This window comes from Symphodus melops (genome assembly GCF_947650265.1).
Source record: "Symphodus melops genome assembly, chromosome: 21".
NCBI classification, from domain to species: domain Eukaryota; kingdom Metazoa; phylum Chordata; class Actinopteri; order Labriformes; family Labridae; genus Symphodus; species Symphodus melops.
Genome location: NC_136711.1, coordinates 16,493,532 through 16,513,637, shown reverse-complemented (window position 1 = coordinate 16,513,637; position 20,106 = coordinate 16,493,532). Strand labels below are relative to the sequence as shown.

Here is a 20,106-nt window from a genome sequence, read left to right as displayed (position 1 = left end):
GTAAATATCAAATGGTCATTGTCAATCATATTGGGAACAAAGGGTGGTTATAGGTAACTCGTGGGATAAACATTGTGTAGGGTGTAGGGTGTGGTCGCTACGGTCCGAATTCAAAGCCGATCCGGAGGATCTATGATTGGAGGGCCCGGACTCTTGAACTAGTTGAGGGCCTAGAAGCTTGGCCTTCACTCCTTGATCGGTAATGAATCATCAAACGTATTGGTGAGACATTATTTGGACTGAATCGATTCACACGTGTATGATCTGTTTGACCCTCACATAAATTAATAATGGCAGAAAAAGTGGTTGAAAAGTGGGAGGATGGAAAGCCGAGCATGGTGGTGTTGGCATTGCTTACCATATGGCAATCATGGAAACAGGAGTTTGAAATGAAAGATGGAGAAAAGGTTAAATTATTTTGCTCTAAACTTTGAAAACTAAAAATTAAAATGTTTGTCAATGTTTATATATATTTTAAAAGTAAAATATTTATTTACAATATTTTTTACACTGTTAAAAAACAATTAACATAGTTTAAGTTATATATTTTTAAATGTAAAAGCAATTTTTTCAAGGTTAAAAACAAACAAGCTAAATGTCTTTAAATCTTTGTTTGTATTAAATATTTTTGAAGCAATGGTTTCACTGTTAAAAAACAATTAAAATATCTTTTAAGCTGTATATTTAAAAAAAAAAATCCATTTTTGCATAGTTAAAACCAACAAGTAAAATGTATTTGTGTAAATATTTTAAAAGCATTTTTAAAAAGTGCAGGAAGTAGACACAATAAATAAATCATTAACCATTGTTTCACAGATTACAAAAGACAGAAATGTCTTTTAATGAATTTGAAATATTTCAGTAAATGTTAAATGTGCAATATTCTCTAATTTAATGTAGTGTTTGCTTACTGCAGTTCTCATGTCTGCAACTCTGTCTGCAAACTCTGTTGCTAAAGCTTCTTCATTTCCAACCGAGAGTCCATCACCCACTGATGTACTGAAACAGGTCAACAACTCTGAAAACGACAGGTCGAGAGGTTTATAACATCCTAAGTGACAACTGTCTCTGTTCTCTTCCCATTTGGTGTTCTGTTACAATATCAGAGGGCTCAAACTGGGCAGGAAAAGACTCAGGACAGGGTGAAGATCTGCCAGATAATAAGGCTGCTCTTGGCTACTGGGTCAGTGGGGGGGGGGGGGGGGGGGGGGGGGGTTGGTTAATTAGAGGGCTATGGTTTTGGCTTTAGTAGCCTACAGTGTGTGTATACATGTGTGTATGTGTGTCTGTTTTGCAGTCTGGAGGATGTCTGTTCACTCTCTGTGACAATGTGTGTGTGTGTACTGTATGTGTGCCATGGCTTTCTTTTATCGTGTGGTTCTGTTAATTTGTCAAAGTAATCATTGCCAAAACTCCCTTGGAGCCATCACCTTGTAAGGACAAGAGAAGAGGCAGCAGTGCGAGCTTCATGGTGTGGTTCACAGAATGTCAGCGGGACGACACGTTTTAATCACAGCTCCAGTTTTCATGTAACAATCTACAGCCTCTTCTCATGCAAACATGAAGACCTTCTATAGCCAGGCGAAGTGGGAAATGACTTGGGTCCTAGGTGTTTCTAGTTTCCTCTGCGTCCTAAATTAGGATCTCACCTGCTCAAAGGTGATTGGTCTATAACCAAAATGCTTCCTTTCACAAAAACTATGTCCCCCAGCTTTAAATTCAGCATTCATACGCTGAGAGATTTTTTTCTCACAGATTTGTGGTACATTACAGTAATTTCTAGGAGACCAGGTTCAATTCTTCAGCCACTTACTCTTTTTAGGCCAGGTCACTGTTTTTAGCACACTCAGCCTGCCTCAGTTGGCTCAGATGTCCTACTACCCAGCAAAGTTTTCCAGCTGATTTTGAGGGAGTCTGAAACAATCCCAAACCAGACAAGATATATAATTCTGCCGGGATGTTTTTAGTCTAACTAAGGTTCTCCAAGGTCCAGATAGAAGTGTCTGGAAAACCACCAAAGAAAGGCCACCAAGAGTGTTCTGGTCTGATGCACATACCAAACCAGGGGACTTCTATGGGTAGATGCAGTAACTGAGGATGTCTGAGCGCCTTACCCTATTTTTATCGCTGACAAAAAAATGCAATTCTTAAATGGCCAGATCTAGCACCCTGCGCCCCACAGTTGTGCCCTGCAAGCCTTTCTATGAAAATAACAAACAGAATTGGTGATAAGGGATCACGGGGGTGAGGTCAACATTTACCAAGAACACGTCAACAGCTCTCACTTTGGTTATAATAGGATTAGATGACTCACTGTGATGGCCCCTGTACCCCAAACTCGCTCAGTTACCTGCACAGGACTCCGAGGAAGATACCAACACAGGCCTGCTCTAAGTAGTCAAAATGTGTGTAGACTGGATGAGCAAACTCCCATGACCCCTTTAGCAAACCCACGTGTAAAAAGTGAGTCCACTCTTCGACAACCAGTAAAGACAATGGGAATTGTTTTCTCTGTCGAACACCTTCTGGTTGTTCTTTTTAAAACCTAAAAAATCGTTTCAGCTGTATAATGCAATAGTAGCTTGGTTTTGATTAAATTGTATAAACAAGGATCAGAAAATGTTTTTTTTCTTGCTAAAATGCAAAAGCGTCGACAAAAGCATTGATTTGTTAATTAAGATACAATCTGTCTCATTAAGTCATTTAGCTTCTGGTTAAAATATCCTGACAGCTAAATTTTTCACTTCACACCCAGAACAAATCATTTACATAAAAGCATTTATCAACCACCATTGTCCCAGCTGTTAGGGAAGCCAAAAGGGAAATTCATTTTTTTAAGAGCAAGAAGAGGAACTCTCCCAAAGCGAACAAACTCTGGACTCCATCTGTATTGTTCTGCTTATTTGATTTCCTTTCTTCCTCCAAAACTGATTTGAATCAGAGCCGCGGTCTGGATTTGGACTTCCTGAATGGCCAAGCTCGTTCCCTTCGCAGAGATGGTAGAGATTGTGGGAAGTGAGCCTGAAGATTGGCGAAGTAATTAACGTTCCTGCTGGCTGGCAGATCCAATCGTCTGCTCTCGGATAGGAAAAGGAGCTGCATGCACTCAAACACACACACACACACACACACACAACAGAATCTCAAATTCAAAGTTTAATTGCATACAATGAAATGTGTCCTCATATGCACAGACAGCTGTCACGCTCAGGATGCCGCGCTGCTTTGATGATTTAGTTAACGTGATAATAGAAGTCAAAACAAGTATAGCAGCTGTCATTTACGTCACGTTTCTGCATGTATGTCGGTGAAATAGTAATGATGTTGTCTTTTGGTTTGTGTATCTCCCTTTAATAAGGCTTTCAGTCACACATAGATGTGCCGGAGCATTACAGGCACTTGTTATTTCCCAGAGATTTTCCTGGCTTTCCCGCAGTGCAAATTATAATCCTTTTTAGTACACACACAAAAATCCATCCTGCTCTTCCTACCTGTTCTCATATCTGTCCTAATATGTTCCTGCAGCTATCTCTTCTCTTTCCCTCCTCCTTCCTTCTCTTATTCTCTTTATCTCTTCTCATCTGCATTCCTCCTCCTCTCTTGTAACTAACTCTCCTCCCTTAACGATTCTCGGCCATCTCTATCTCCTCCTCAACAATTGTCCCACATATATTTCCCTCCGCCTCTTGACTTCTCCCCCATTTTTTTTTGTCTTCTTATCACCTCCTTTGCCTTCCTCCCTCCTTCCACCCTCTCTCACCTATCAGGGAGGGCAAGCGGGCCAGCCTTTTGTCTCAAGGTGACTCAGAGCATCTGGAGCCGTTGCAGCGGTATGTGAACCAATTTATTCGCAGGCGGGAGGTGTGAGGAGACTGGACTCTGGCCCTCTGGTGACTCCAGACAATGTTGCCGGTCGATGACCCTGTGAAGGTTGTTGTTTACAAAGACATGACCAGCTTCCATGTACTCACAAACCAACTGGAGCACTAGTTTAGATTTTTTGTTTTTTTAAATCTTATTAAAAGTTGAACAGGCAGATGCACACTTTGGATAAAAGGGTTGAATACCCCTGGTGGGAAATGATAAAGGGACGTGTGTCTGAGTGAATAAATGAATAATGTTTCAGCTTGGAGGGTGGTCCTCATAGACTCCTGTGTCCTCCTGACATGAATATTAAATCCCCACGCTGCTAAAGGGGACTAATTGTTCTTCATCTCATTTGCTTTCCACCTCCTTTGTCTTTGTCTGAGTTTGAGACTTTGTTCAAGTATGCGCGTTTGAAAGAGGACCATGTTAGAGACCAATTATTTCAATGCGCTCGTTTCTCTGTGTTTATCCTGTTTGCAACCTGTCGCAGGTGCTCTGCTGACGTGCGGGACTCATTTACTTGATCATTTGACGTCAACCACAGTTTTTTTTTGATGTCACAGAGACAGTGGGTTTGCATCTCATCTGGACTTCAGGTTTTGACATCAAATGGCCATCGGGTTTTGACATCTCTTGTACGTCCAGTCTTGACAGCTATGTTGGGTTCGGACGTCAAGTAGGCATTGTGTTTTGATGTCAACTACAGCTTGGCTTGTTATCTTTTAATGTCAACTATGCACAGGATCTGTACTATGTCCAGAGGCTGTAGTCCTCGTAGCATGCGGCCTAGGTTTGGCTCCTTTCCCACATTTTATTCCCCACTCTTTCTCTCCATGATTTCCAACTCTATCCTGTGTCTCAAATAAAGCTACTAGTCATGTGTTACTGTCATCAATCAGACAAAAGTTTTGATGTCAACAAGCAGGGTCCGGTCAATGTTGTAACCTTTCATCTGCCCGTATTATTAATTAAGACATTTAAAAAAAAATAAAAGTATGGTTGAACTCCAACAACAATTGAAGTACTCTCAGCTTACAGTACAAACATGCCAAATTAAAGCCTAAAAATGTTTATTTTTAAATGATCAAATGCGATGAATTGCGATCAAAAACGTTATCTTTGGCAGCCCCCGTTTAAACTGAATCTTTAAAAAAACCCCAAAACAAACAAAGTTAAATATATATGTTACTGAAAACTCTGAATTTCAGGCCCCGACGTTACGTCGGAAAATGTTTTCTTCCAAAAATAAAATGTTATGTTCGTCTCGTAACATTAAGTGTGTCATATTTATTTGTAGCTCTCTATAAATAGGTTTAAAATCAGTTTCAATTGATTTGCCGTCAGTCTTTGTTCCCTACACTTTAAAGGGAACATAAGAAATGATGACCCAGTTCACTTTCTTAAAACAGCTTTGTGATGTAGAAGGAGAAAAAGTTCTTCCTGCCATCTTGTACATATTAAAAAGTGCTTGAAACCTTTTACTGCACAAACCAGGCTCTCTGTAAGGCCAACAAGCACGTCTTAATTACATAATTACAGAGGCATGCTGAGCCCTGTTCTGCTCTTCAGGGCTGAAAAGAAGTCGCATTACCTTGACTTCCAAAAATATGTGATCTGTAGCCGCATCGAGGATTAAATCAATATTACGGTCCAATCTAAGGTGACGCTCCAGTTACAAAGCAGAGAGTAATGGAAAAATCAAAGTGTTTGGACTCTCCAACATTACTCATCTGGCCTCCTGAATGGAGTCTTATCTGGTCATGAACACAGCACAGAGAGGGAGAGAGAAAGAGAGAGTAATTGCCATGGCAACAGGTCACCTTCAGTGAGAGTAGTTTATCGCTACCTAAAGTTGTTTCAGGCAAACACAGCAGGGAATCTAAAGACGTGTCATAACTAAAAGGCCTCTCAGAAGTTTAAGACCGTGACGGCACGTTTACAGGGGGAGAATTAAATCCCTTTCACTTGACATAGTCTCTCTTCTGCAGTGTATTTGTGTCAGTCACCAGATGACATGTGACCCAGACAGCAGAAGGATATTCCTCCAGGATGCTGCAGCAGATGACTGACCTCCATATGACAAGATCAGAGAGGGAGGTTTGATCAGGAACCAAATTGTGGTCTTCATCTCCTGTCTAAGTCTATCCCCCCTATTTCCATCAATAAAAGAAAGTGAAGTTAGTCTGAAATATGGTGTTGTTGTATCTAGTGAAGAGATTAATATCACCCTCACATGCGTGCAGAATATGAAGCTACAGCCAGCAGCTGGTTAGATCAGCTAAGCATAATGAATTAACTCAAGGCGTCTGAGCTTGCCACAATAAAAATGCACCTAACAGCCTCTTTCAAGATCAATGAGTAACAAATGTAAATCTGCAGCACACCTCTCAGAGGCTGTTTCCTATACATTTCAAATCCTGAAAAACCATAACTAAATAACTGTCTAAACTTTTGGTGTTGATAGAATTAAATAAATGCAAAGAAATGCTTGAAAAAATGAAGCAAATTGAAAGCACAAACACTGCAGTTCCTTGAGTGTCCTCTTGAGGCTGGCTCCAAAAGAAAGTTGAACTTAAATGTCACTTTCCAGTCAAACTAAACACTTATTTCAGCCTGAGGTGAGTTCACTGATTACCCTTTCTCATAATTCAATGACTCTAACTGAATTGAATAAAACACAACTAGGTCATAAAATTTGATATTTTCCCATCATCATATCGGGTAACATGTTGAAGTAAAGCCAAGGCTCAATATTGTCACCTGTGGCTTAAAAAAACAACAAAACAGCACTGGTGAAAACTCAGCTTCAAAACTTCCGCCTGCACACTGTTAGGTTGACGACATGGTTGCACTATTTTCGACTCTCTGTGGTCTAAATGTGTCTCATAAAGAGATTTGGATGTGATTGTATCTCCATGTTGAGCTCAGTCAACTTACTAACCAGCTAGCAGAAGCTACATTTTCAGCATTTCAACTCGGGCTGTCCTAAAACAATATTGTCATGTGCAAATCGCTGGAGACGTTACTGAATTGAATTGAATTGCCCAATGGTGCAATTCAATTCAATTCAATTAAAAAAAAGTTGTTTGTCCCCGGCAGGCAATTCACGAAAACACCACAGCCATACTCGAGTTCTGGGATGAAAACATAAAACAGCTGAGAACGGGCCTCCGTGTCGTGACACGTAAAGCATCCAGGGGTTGGATGAAATACCCAGCTCTAATTTCAACATGAACGCAGCATCGATTGTCTTATCAAATCTCTTAGAAATAGAAGGCAAACAGAGAATTTCTCAAAACGTTTAACTTTTCTTGTTACATCAGCATTTTCCAATCAAATAACTTTCATTGTTTCAAAGACGGTTTTCATGAACATGTTTTTTTTTCTAAAAAAAAAAAGGAGACACACATGCAGGTTCATCCAAAAAGGCTCTTTAATTGATCTAAGTGATTTATTACAGGGTGAGGGAGTTGGGTAATATAGATACTAGAATAGCTTTCAATTACCTCATTTAGTTTTGATCATTGAACAGAAAGGAATGGGGAGGGAATATAAAAGAGTGGAAAAGAGAAAGTGTTGAAAACTGTATATAGGCCATCTGAATATAGGCCAATCTTTCTGAGCTAATAGCGTAATAACACATGTTTCAGTAAATCTGCAACAGCTTAACAGAAGAAAAAAAATGTGCATGAAGTGTGATTAGAAAATGTTAAGTGACTATAAATTCTTATCATATGCAGAATACATGAATATGACACTAACCAGCCTGAAATAACACATTTTCTATATCGATATAGTATTAAGATGCAGAATTGAATGAATGTGAGGCCCTGTGTGATGTTTGTGCTGTACTGTGGCCTCATACCGAGACCCAGGGAGGAACAAGAATCCATGGATTAAGACACCTTTGTGCTGGACAGTGCTGATCCAATACTTTCATCAGTTTGCAGATTGTGTTCATATGGACTCCTTTCACAAAGTCTCTGCTTCCTCTGACTCATCACTAAATTACCAAGACTTGAAGGGTTTAGCTCCAAAACGTTGTAAATCTTTAAAAGAAGATACCTGAAATTCATAAACAGATGTCTCAAAATGATTATTTCATCCTAAAAATAAACTGCAGCTCTTCAGTATCTGTAGACAAAGGGGGGTTTTTAATGTCGAATAAGTCTCATTTTGGAATTAAACTCTTCTCCTGTACGTCACAGCTGTCTATACACATCTTGCTACAGTTGCTACTAGTTTTTGGTGGTTTTATTTTGGGACACAATCCCCCATCCCTTCACTATTTCTCCCGAGCTGTAAACGTTTCACTACTCCACAACACCCAGGACGGAATTACCGACCATCCATAATTAAATATACATAAAACACACAGCATGAAAACTGGTTTTAGTTTAACCATGCACCAACACCGTGGACTGTTGTGAATCTTAGTGCACATTAAAGCACAGCAAACAGACACGTCGTCGTCGTAGGAAAGTAGCAAGTGAGTAAAACCTGCAAACTCCAGCTTTCCACATCTTAACCGAAGATGACGGCGAAGTCATTTCATACCGTCGTGTACATCAAATAAGTCAGTAAGTTGGTCGACCCAAATGTCTCATCTTCACTGCACAAAGTCACAGAAATTCCACAATTACTTCAAGTCATAAGTTATTCCCCTTACATTAATCTAACCACTAATCCCTCTCTAAAGTCTTTTTCATGTTTACTCCACAGTAGCAGTCTTAAAGGTCCCTTTGGTTTTCTGTCAGACCTCAGACTCAAGACTGGACACCCGTCGCCAGGGGCGGAGGACACAGGGGCTCCCTGTGGGCTGTACCCCTGCTCCCTGACCTGACTGGACCTCTGATCCAGTCTGGGATCCCTGATAGACCCCGTAGCCCCCATAGACACTGTCCTGGTACAACAGAGCCCGCTGACTTCCACATCCCCCTCCACCACAAGCCAGCAGCTGGCACACTGGGTTGTTAGAAGCCTGGCTGTGATGCTGCAGGTCCAAGGGACCGTGGTAGAAAGGTAGCCCAGGGTATGAGTTCAGGTAGTGGGCATACTGTCTGCTGAGCAAGCTTGTGGCTCTACGTACCATCCCCCGTCCTAACCCTGTCCCCTGTCGCACCGCTTCCCCGTATGTAGGGAGGTAGGTGGAGTGCGAGTAACGCAGCTTCTGGCCCTTCCGTCCACTGGGCCTCCTCTGGTCCTCCCTTAAGTGGAGGTAGGCCTGGTTCCGTGGGAGGCACAGGTTGTTTCGAAGGTGGGCAGGGTTATAGGGCTTGGTAGCTGTGGTTGGTGGGATGATGCACGGGAACAGGTCTGGCAGGGTTGATGGGGACTGACTGGACAAGGATGACTGGGATTCGTCGAGCTGGCGCATGTGCTCGTTGCCCCAAGTAGCTTTAAGGAAAGAGGGACGGCGGTGCCTGCGTCTCCCTCGCATCGCAAGGTCCTCTGGAGGCCAAGAGCCATAGTTCTCTACCCGAGGACACACCCCCTCTCCGGGGTAGATGTTTTCAGTGCTCTGGGCGGAGATGTGGTTTTCTTGGAGGTGGTTTGCTTTAAGCTCACTCAAAAGGACCGGACTTCTGTCACTCATGTCCTGGTCCCGGTGTGACCTCCTTTCTGAATCCCCATCATCATACTGGAAACTCTTGGACCTCCGTTTCCGCCTGGAGAAGCCGGGATGGATGTTGTGGTTCTGAGACGAGGAGGTGTAGATGTCAGGAAGCTGTAGGTCGTTGTAAGGGATGAAGGGTGAGTGAGTGTCAACATAAAGTCTCCCGGTGGTCTGGTAGTTGTGTGGGTGCTGATGAGGAAGCGGCTCACTCACAGCGAGGTGAGGGCTGCTGAGACTGGACACAGGAAGTTGCCGATCATACAGACAGGAGGACGAATGAGTCGGCAGCGTGTAGCGCAGTGGCGTCGGCCTGGTCATCCCTCGCTGCACTTTCAGAGAGTTAACAGCAGTCAGAGGAGGAGTAAGGGAGCGCTGGGGAAGAGGGCAGTGGTTTTCTGTGATGTACGCAAATCCTCCGGGTACGGTTTCCATAGCGACTTGAGGAATACGAACAGGCAAACTCCCTCCATGACGACTCAACTGCTCTATTGTCTTGGTGGCGTGGTCCAGAGAAGTCTCCACGTTGGCTGTGGAGACCAGGTCCTTGGCAGTGCGGAGCATCTTTAGCATGTTTGCTTGAGCGTAGTTTGAGGTCAGATCCGGTTTTGCCAGACCTGATTTGTGTCCAGTTTCTTCCACTCCATTGAAACAACTGTAAATACCCTGAGAAATGGAAGAGCAGGACAGAGAACGAGAAAGACAAAGGAAGAATGAACAGAGAATTAGAGATGGCAGAAGAGGAGTCAAGTATAAAGTACTTTTAATGAAATCAGTAGTTACCCATAAACTGTTTAACCTGGAATCAACCTCAATTGGTAATTAAGGGACAATTTCAGAAATGAGATTACAACCCATTTGTAAATCTCAAGGAGACGTTTTAGCTCTGTACTAATAAAAAAAACCTACAGCCAGTTAAATAAAAAACTGATTTCTTTAATATCTCATTTTATCACTGAGGCAAGACTTAGTCACAAATTCATTATGCATTCTCCCGGGACTCAAAGAAAAACTGTTTAAGCTGAGAGGATTGCCCCAATAAATGGACACACTCATGCCTCAAGTCTGCCGCAGTCGAACCGTCTCTAACTGTTTGGACAAACACGCAGCCAAATCCCATGACTGTTCTCTCCTTACAGTTGGCTGAGAGATCCTGAAAGAGCCAAATTTAATTTGGCCCTTGGGGCCGTCCCACACGGATTAATGATTAGATAGTCATTTAGCCCCTAATCTTATAAAAACCCACATCCAGGCGCCGTAATTACCCAGCAGAAGTGCACAGAGGCTGCAGTCCAGAGACATTTCACTGGCTTCAGGTTCAATAACCACATCACCACACAACAGCAGCAACAAACTGGGTATTGATTTCGCCTAACTGTAAATGAACATTAAGCAATCAAAGTGAAACGCTGAGTAAACACCAGAATTAGTTTCTCCTGTTATCTCCCCTCTCCCGCTTAAGAAGAAGAATGCACTGCCATTAAAGTTAATGATACAAGTTAATGATGTGCAAGTACGCACCCGTTTGCATGCGCGTCTCATCACATACATCAAAGCAACGTGCTTCATGTAATACAGCATACTACACTGAAGATAAGCCAACCAATCGCTTAGAAAAAATAATCAGCCAATCCTGTAATCATTCAACCAAGAGGTAACTTAATGAATCCAGTTACAGCCAGCCAATCATCTCACTTCGCAATCAATGTAACCAGTGTAAGAACCAGTGAAGCAAAACCCACTTCTGTAAAGCAAGCAAACAAACAAATGGTCTAATGAGCGTTCCAAACATGGAGACAAATCAGATGACTTATTAGATGATCTCACCCTGCTGATGGCCAACATGAAGTCGAGTTTGCGGGACTTATTGACTGAGTGTCGTAGTTTCCAATACAGCAAATGTTCCCAGGCAAAGACCAGCAGGCTGAGGCCCATCGCCACGAGGAGCATGTAGAAGACGCCCGCCATGTTGTCGATGTCCAGCTTACTGCTCATCACTTCGTTCTTCTCGTTCTGGCAGATTCCCGACAACCAAACTGTCTCCAAGCGCTGCGTGTCTCCTGGAAGAACGGAGGGGAGGAACAGGAAATGATTTGCGGATGTGCAGACCAATGACATGGTGACATACAGTGACAGTTTTACAGAGGACCGTATTCCCACCGAAGAGCAGCACATTCACAAAACACAGAGCATAAAACAACAGACCAGAGTTCAAGGATCATCTGATATCACTTGCTGTCTACATCCAGTAATTATTTATTTTTCTGATTACAAATTGGTTGGCATGTGGAGCTGTTGTTTTACAGTCAGTGTGATACTTTGTATGAAAGGCATTTGATGGAGGTGAGCCTAACAGCATTAATCTGCGTGAGAAAGTGAGTGAGCCCCTTTTTAGAGGTCGGGCTCAGACGAAGTGATTTGTAGAAAGCCAAAGACACTGACTTCCTACTTTTCAAAGGGAAGTCATTTGCATGTTAGACTGTTAACAGACAGATCAGCAAAGAGATGTGATGTCACATTTTGTCCACAGGGGGCACCAAAATCAAACTTAAAAGTTCCTCATATGAGCTTTAAAAGAAACTATAATATTTTCAGTTTCCTCATGAACCATTTCATGAAATGCAGAGGTGAGACCATCGTTGAACGCACAAACTATTTCAAACAAGCCTCGCATATCTTGGCACAAACCTTTTACTGGCTGCTTAAAACACATTAGTGATGTTTGCTTGCTATTGAAGGAGACATGATGGCAGCTTCATGCATGATGTGTAGATGACTTCATTTTGCTCCATCTCTATTCCTAACAGCCGTCGCATGCATGCAGTTAGATGCGATGTTACGTTTCGCTGTGTGCCTCGAGAGCTTCATTTGATTGAGAATGTACAGTTTCTTAAGGACCCTCCTCGGCTATCATTACCACTCGCGCTACGCCTCCACGCCTCTGAACAGGTGGCCACCTCGTGAGCTGCGTAACCTCCAGGGAGCACGGCCTGTTTTATCACTCAGTTACCGTATGTTGCCCACAAACACATTATTTATCACATCATCATGGAAAGCCCAGAGTGTGTGTGTGTGTGTGTGTGTGCGTGTGTGTGTCTGTGTGTGTGTGTGGGTGGTGGGGGTATGCTCTTAAGCTCTCAGAGGAGAGAGGATATTAACTCCACACCAGCGGCCGTCATGGTGAGTGTGTTAGTGTGTATATAGGTAGGATGGATTTGTGAGTGGGTGATGGAGATAATCATATCCTTAACACTCCCTGCTGGCCTGCAGGATATTAACTCTTCCCTGTAATCCCACTTCCCTGCTGATGCAGCACACACTGAACGGGACTGTTGCCAGTTTCTGGTCCACATGCCATGTGCCACTCACGCAGACATATAACACAGAAGACGGTTCAACAGTGTGTGTGTTCAGGTACGGTTTGTGTGTTCTGATTGAAATCGGGTTTTGGGGGTGAATGCCCACCGTCTCCGAGGAACTGCAGCAGAGCCAAGTCTATAAGTCGTTTCCAGCGGGAGTCTTTCTGCAGAGCGATGCCGTATCCTGTGGTGGCGAACACTTTCCCACTGCCGATGGTCACCAGCTTGCAGCCTTCGTCCTTCCCGGCCATGTAATTCAAAACAGCAGCATCGTAGATGAACGCGTCCAGCTTCCTAAATGCAAATAGATTCAGATATAAAACCTTGGCTTAAATACCTTTTCTTTCTTTTTTTACAGTTTATAAAGTGCAAAAAAAACAAAACCCTTTCTTTCAACCTGTTCTGATGTGTCTTAAGGCTGCATGTGTTGTGTTTTAAAGGGAGAAGACATTTAAATATAATCTTTTGGTTAGCAGGATTCATCCTCTGGTGACCACAGAAGTCATCACCAACTTTTCCTTCACTTGATCTAATATGTTGTATTTTATTTTTGTGCCATAATGACAGAGACAGAACAGTGGATAGAGTTAGAAACCCATTCTGTAGTCTCAGAACAAAGGGCGTACAAACGAACCACAAGGCTTTTACTTGATCTAATATGTGCTCATTTATTTCAGTCTGATCCAAACGTCACCTTTAGAGCCGGGCTGCTGATTTAAATGAAGGTCATAAACATTGATGGTTTACCTGCTTTAGACAAGTCTCTGAAAGTTATTTTTAATCTGCACTGACACAACTCAGATTTAAACTAAACTCAGTTTGAAGTTTAAAAATGTGCAAAAATGAACTCAGGTATTTTGAGCTTAGTTCTTTTTTTAAAGCACAGCCGTTTGACAGCCTTTTTTCTTTACAAATTGAGCTTCTCTTAGACGCGTTTTCATCTAAAAATACTGCCGTCACGTTGGCCTAAATCACAAATAGAAACTACTGCACAAAGAGCATCAAATCTCTGCTGCATCACCCAAAATATGATCATTGTTACGATGCTGTTTCATGTCTCCACTGACAGGAGGATCTGTTCAATTCAACCGGTTACATAATCGCCTAATGAAGTCTAAATGTCAGGAAAACTGTACCCGGTTTTGAGGCTTTCTAGCGCTTCTTCCACCCCCTTCTGGTTGTATTTCATCATGTGTGTGTGCATGTCCGGGTAATTGCTGCGGATGTTCCTCTCCGTGCTCCCGTTTGGGACCGTCCCGAAGCGGAAAGGCGGGTAATGCTCGTGTGGTTTCTGGAACTGTGGGGGGAGAGAGAGAGAGAGAGAGAGAGAGAGAGAGAGGAGGAGGAGAGGGAGAGAAAGCGGGGAGAAGATATGAGAGATGAGGAGAGGAAGACAAGAGAAGCAGAGATTTGGTTTAGCAGATGCGGGGAGAGAAAAAAAAGGGAGCAAAGAACAAAAGGTAAGGAGAGGAGGTGGACTGAGAGGAGTGAAAAGAGGGGAGGGAGGGAAGGGAGAGCGACGAGGAGCAGACAGAAGAGAACGTGGAACGGACAGGGGAATGTAAAGATACAAGTGGAGGGGAGGGGAATTAAATGTAGAGAGGTGGGTAAAACAAACAATGACAAATAGAAGAAAAGTTGATGGGGATGAAGAAATGGGAGTAAAGAGAAGATGGTGAAGGAAAAAGGAAATAGAGAGAGGAACAAATAGAGTAAAGAGAAAAGAAATGTACAGTAAGGGGAAGAACAAATAATGGAGGAGAGAGAAGCAGAAGAGCAGAAATAATTGAAGTAAGGAGAAAAATGGGACCATAATGGAGAAATGAGGTTGAAACGAGTAAAGAGGATCAAGAGCTTCACAATTAAAAGAAATCCAGTTTTACAATTTTATACCTAGAAAGACTTCCTCAACACTTCGGTGCGAGTCGACCAATCATTTTAAATTGAATGTGATATTTGTGAATCATTTCCCTGCCCACGGATGATCCTAATCCAGTTGAAATCTGTGCCGATCGAAGATCACATCGCACGAGCTGACGTCGTCATGCAGAACGAAGTAAAAAAAAGAAAGAAAAAAAGCGTCCGTAAGAGCTCAATTAGACTGTAAACAGGAAAGGTCCATTCATCTTGGTTACGGCGCTGACCTTCTGAGCCCAGTGAAAATGAATGAGCCAATCGGAATGAAAGCATGTGAGTGGGAGTGTGTGTGTTTGTGCGTGTGTGTGTGTGTGTAAATAAAATCAGTCTTCAGCTGCAGCTGCGATGGATTCAGTCTGAGATGCAACACGTAGTTTCTATCAACCAGCTGTTTGAAAACAAAAGTCCACATCACTGTGGAAAAACTCCAACTGAAGGTTTGTCTAATTACTGACCTCACACTGACAGTCATGTCAGCTTCTAGATATGTTTCCACTGTACATACTGTTAAACACTATTCCAAAGCATCTCATTGTAAACTGAGCTGCAGCCTTTTGGCCTTCGTTCAGTTCATTAAATCAAATTAATTCTTGTCTTTTTATGTTGGACAGAGCATAATAATCAAAACAGACCTTTTACAATATTGATGTAAAAGTGTCAGGAGCTCCTAACCAATAACAGCCATCGGGCCAAAGACCCTAATTAATGTTTTGTACTCTGGTTGGTTGAATTTTAAAGCTTATTAGCCAACCAAAGCAGTCTATGACACACACATACAGATATATACATACACACACACACACACACACATATATAAATACACTGTATACACTGTATATACTGTATATATATATATATATATACACTGTATATACAGTAGATATATACATCTACTGTATATAATATATATATATATATACTGTATATATATACATATATACACTGTATATACATACATACATATATACACTGTATAGAGTGTGTGTGTATATATATATATATATATATATGAACACACACAGACACGTGTATATATGTATATCAGTCAAGTACTGTATAAACCAGCGAGCCTCAGTAAGTCAGGGGCAGCTGAGGTTGTGCAGGCTGATTCATACTGCTGGAACATAATGCATGTGCACAAAGTTAATATAATCAGTTAATTCAAGCATAGATCACTGGTGTGGCTCTGTTGATCCCTGTCGGGGGGGGGATTGTTTTGAGTCCCTGTTTCCAGGTTGAATAAGTGTTTGTGTGAAGTGTGCGGGTGTGATGTGTGTGAGGGAAAGCGTGGGCGCTGTTTTCTTCTGCGGCTTGGTGTTTTTTAATCATTTGACATTTGGCGATCTTGTTTTGACAGTGCCAGCGAGAGGAAAGATTGAGACGGCGCAGGAGTAATATTGATGGACGGATTGAAATACTGACAGAGCAAGTCGAGAACTCAGACAGCATCTGTAACGCCGGAGCGAAGGGATCGATCAGTCACTCATGCCACAGAGCTCCCCCGCTGATAGGAAAAGGACAAAGATGTTCACCGCAAAGTCCTTTTACTTGACTTCTCTTTAAAAGCTTTCTGCGAGTCTTTTGTCTGTCTTCTCTCCGAGGTTTAATAGTCGATGAAGAGAGCGAAGACGAGATGACGTGAGCTGGATTCAAACACAAAGACGGTTTCCTCCGTATCTCACAGCACCACAAAAACAGCCTGCTCTCTTTATGCCTTCAATGACGTTTATAATCATGTTATTTTTCAAAGTGCAAAGAGATGTTTTTGTAGTCTTTTACCTTCTTGTCAGAGAGCCCAGAAACGGTGTCGATGTATTGCTCCTGGATCATGAAGGCGGCCAGGTTGGCAGTGTAAGACGCCAGGAAGATGACGGCAAAGAAAGCCCAGATCAGGACCATGATCTTACTGGTCGTTCCTTTAGGGTTCTCAATGGGGACCGAGTTATTGAAGACGATACCCCACAGCAGCCACACCGACTTGCCGATGGTGAACGTTGGGCCACCAGGAGCTGAGGACATCATAAGCCATAGATGGACAGCACGGAGGAAAATGATTAAATTGCACCAACACATTGTCAACACTGTAGATGTTGAAAGTGAATCTAATGCTTGACCATTCTTTTCTCTTTAAAATGGGCAATGGCCTCTGCAGTCTTTTAAGTGAAATAAGTTCACCCTGTTAGTGTTCATGAGCCATTTCTTGCCATTCTGCAACCTTCCAAACAACAGTTTCAAATCTTCAGTTCCGTTTCAATCGCTCTCCGCCACCGTTGCTCATGTGCAGAAATGGAGGGTGCCACCGACATCAATCACACTTCGATTGGCGCAGCGACGACTGCTAATTAAAACAGGGAATGACCTTTCGGACCTGGCGACAAGGCACGCTCTGTCAGCACGAGAATTCTGGGATTGATTAATCCTCTCCCCAAAATTCTGTTGAGGAACTTGAAAGTGCAGACTGGGGGTTGATTTAGCAGCACGCACACAGATGGGAGCTTTATATTAAATGCTAATTAAGGATCTTTCATGGATCTTTGATTTCAAACCTTCAAGCTATTTCATTCATCAAATTAAGCCAATATTTATATATTTGTGTTGCAATGTTACACCAGCAGACACTGTCAAATATTTAGGGGTGACAAAATGTGATACTACAGAAGTATGTGTAATAAATATGAAAACTGCATTTTTAACATTACAAGCTCACTTCGCTGGGAATACAACAAAAAAATGTTGTCCGTTCTGTGCAAGCAGCAACCTCCATGTCAACATGGAAGCGCAAAACTCTGCAGTTCCTGCAAATGATCAGTAGGGGCTGGCTCCAAAAGTCAATAACTACCCATCAGGTCCCATTATAGATGACAGTGTTCACAGTCTGGTTCAACAGCTCATGTGTCTGTTGGTTAAAACAGTGGACGTGAGGTGGATTTTTGGTGAAACTCATCTGTTACGTTACAATAAGGCAAAGAGCTTTGCACATTTTGGATAATAAGGCTGATGGCTGAGTGGAGTGAACGGCGAACCGGCAAATTGTTTTCAATGTGAAAAGCGTTTGAGCACTCAAGTTGAAAATATTTGCATTTTTTTTATAAAGGCGTTGTTCACATCACTCGCTCTCTTTTCAAAATGTATGATATTCTCCGTATTTTTGACACCTATGAACCCACATCCGTCTTTGCTCCACGTCAGCAGGAGAGTAAAAACCATCTAAAAAAAACAAAAAAAAAAATCAAGCAACGGAGCAGTGACAGACTTTTCTGCCGGGGAAAAAAACTCGAGGTGGACACAGCTTTAGAGCCGAAAAAGATGGACTCTGCTGGAATTTCTCCAATTTCTGAAATGATTCTTCTTTGATCATTCACTCACTAAATAATTCACTTTACTGAAGATGGATCAGCTCTCGCAGTTTAAGTGAAACAAAGAGGTTAGTGACTCACTTTTGGCGCTGACCAGACTGCGGTTGTAGCCCACAGGACTGAAGTACTCAAACACAAACACCGTCACTGCCACCACAGTCAGGCACATCACAAACATCATGACCCACACTGCCGGGCTGTAGGGCTCTGGAGAAGAAGGAGACGAGAGGGAACAAACATGAGGGATTAAAGTTAGTCTCTTTTGTGCATTCTGCCTTTAAACCTCAGCCTGTGATGAGAGTCGCCATATGTGGCGGGAGGATAGCAGCAGGACGACGAAGAAGAAGAAAAGGCGACTGATGAGAAAATGCAAAGACAGAAAATTCACTGTTTGGGATTTTGCGCTGAATTTTCTTGTTTGGGGTTTTGGAAAAGGAGATTTAGGTGTGTGTGTGTGTGTGTGTGTGTGTGTGTGTGTGTGTGTGTGTGTGTGTGCAACGAGTGAAGGGATTTTGTTGTAGGCCACGGTTATCGACGGGATGAAAGCTTAATGGGAAGTTTCCTGAAGCGTCTGCAGAGATAGAACTTGTTTAAGTAGGCCATCCTGGGGGAAAGTGGTGAGAAAGTAGATGGAAACATGGCCGAATACTGTACATCAAACTCCAGGATAATGGATTTAGTACGACCAGATATCTAACCAAAATGAATGAAGGAAAAGCTGTTTTGTTTTCTCACCAAGAAAGGCAGATGGGGAGACCGTCCCATTGCTGCGGGCGACCATGACGCTGATGCCCGTCTCTACAAACGGCACGGAGAAGTCGATGATTTCCGAGCGCTCCTCGTTGATGGTGAGAGAGCCGATGGCCATGTCAGCTCGTCTATACACAACCTGAGAGATGAAAGACAGAGGATAGAGTTAAGTACAGCACAAGCACAGTGACGCATCGACTGTGAAGAAGTCTAAACACATCCTGTCCTGCATTTCCACCCAGATATTTTTGGGTTCTGTAGAATTCTTCAAAATACACCAGAATGGGTGTCCCAAAGAAAAGACTGAGCACAAATTCTGATTTTCACACGCAAGAGTGATGCAATGTCAGAATGTAGCAAACGCTATTGTAAGGCATGACTCTACTAATGGCTGTCTGCAGAGGTGTGGAAAATATTTTGCTCATCATTAGGAGCATCCAGTGAGAGAGAATGCTGCATCTCAGGAGTGCTCATATCCAAGCATGCCTTTCTGAGAAGCAGGAATTTTGAAGAGAGGGATGTGTTTTTGTTTTTTTTAATACACACACACACACACACACACACACTGGGCTACAGACAAGGCAAAGCGCCTGCAGGCACAGAAACACAAGCTGGAAGGCCTCTCCTGAGAAACACCTGTTGGGGTCGTTTCACTTTGAGATGCAGCTGTGTTTGATGTGGCTGCGTGTGTGGGAGGAAACTGTTTATTAGCTCCATATGTATATGCATGGCCCCACACCACTGACCTAGAAAACGACCATCAAAAAAAATCAAACTGCCATGCAATGTAAGTGCCACTTCATTAAATATATACCAAACTGTTATGAGGAGGGATGTACTGAATAGCTGGCCTTCTGTTCAGCTTTGGGATACTTAGACTACTATGTCTGTCAGTTGTTGGAATGACTTTATATTTTACATTTAAAAAGGAGATAGCTTGATAAAATGGAACTGTCAATGGATTTTTTACATATGAATTGGGAAAATGGGGAAAGTTAACATTTATTTGCAGTTAAAGAACCGAATAGGAAACAGAGCAAAACATTCTTTGACTGATCCAAAAGGTATTAACAAAAACTAGTTTTCAACACTTTCTCCTCTCTTGATCTGAAACTAATTAAAAAATTTGGAAGCTGCTCTATGTAATAATAAACTGAAGGTTCTGGTGGCGTCTGTTTTGTGTTTATTGAAGTTTCTTGTTGGACTCTTTAATTCAGCAAGCATTTGCATAAACACATTTTTT

At 42.4% G+C, this 20,106-nt stretch overlaps 1 protein-coding gene across 5 annotated transcripts in view; it reads right to left on the bottom strand.

The window, feature by feature from the left end:
• Window positions 1-7,282: 7,282 nt before the first annotated feature.
• Window positions 7,283-20,106, bottom strand: part of LOC306817245 (glutamate receptor ionotropic, NMDA 2C-like) — a 50,698-nt gene continuing 37,874 nt past the window's right edge. For all 5 annotated transcript variants that reach the window (XM_079333978.1, XM_079333979.1, XM_079333980.1 and 2 more), the window contains 7 exons: window positions 18,849-19,002; window positions 18,195-18,320; window positions 16,537-16,766; window positions 13,977-14,137; window positions 12,947-13,134; window positions 11,309-11,541; window positions 7,283-10,147 (listed from right to left, as the gene is read on the bottom strand). In XM_079333978.1, the coding sequence (XP_079190104.1) occupies window positions 8,621-10,147; window positions 11,309-11,541; window positions 12,947-13,134; window positions 13,977-14,137; window positions 16,537-16,766; window positions 18,195-18,320; window positions 18,849-19,002 (2,619 nt within the window). In that variant the 3' untranslated portion in view covers window positions 7,283-8,620. The remainder of the gene's footprint in view (window positions 10,148-11,308; window positions 11,542-12,946; window positions 13,135-13,976; window positions 14,138-16,536; window positions 16,767-18,194; window positions 18,321-18,848; window positions 19,003-20,106) is intronic.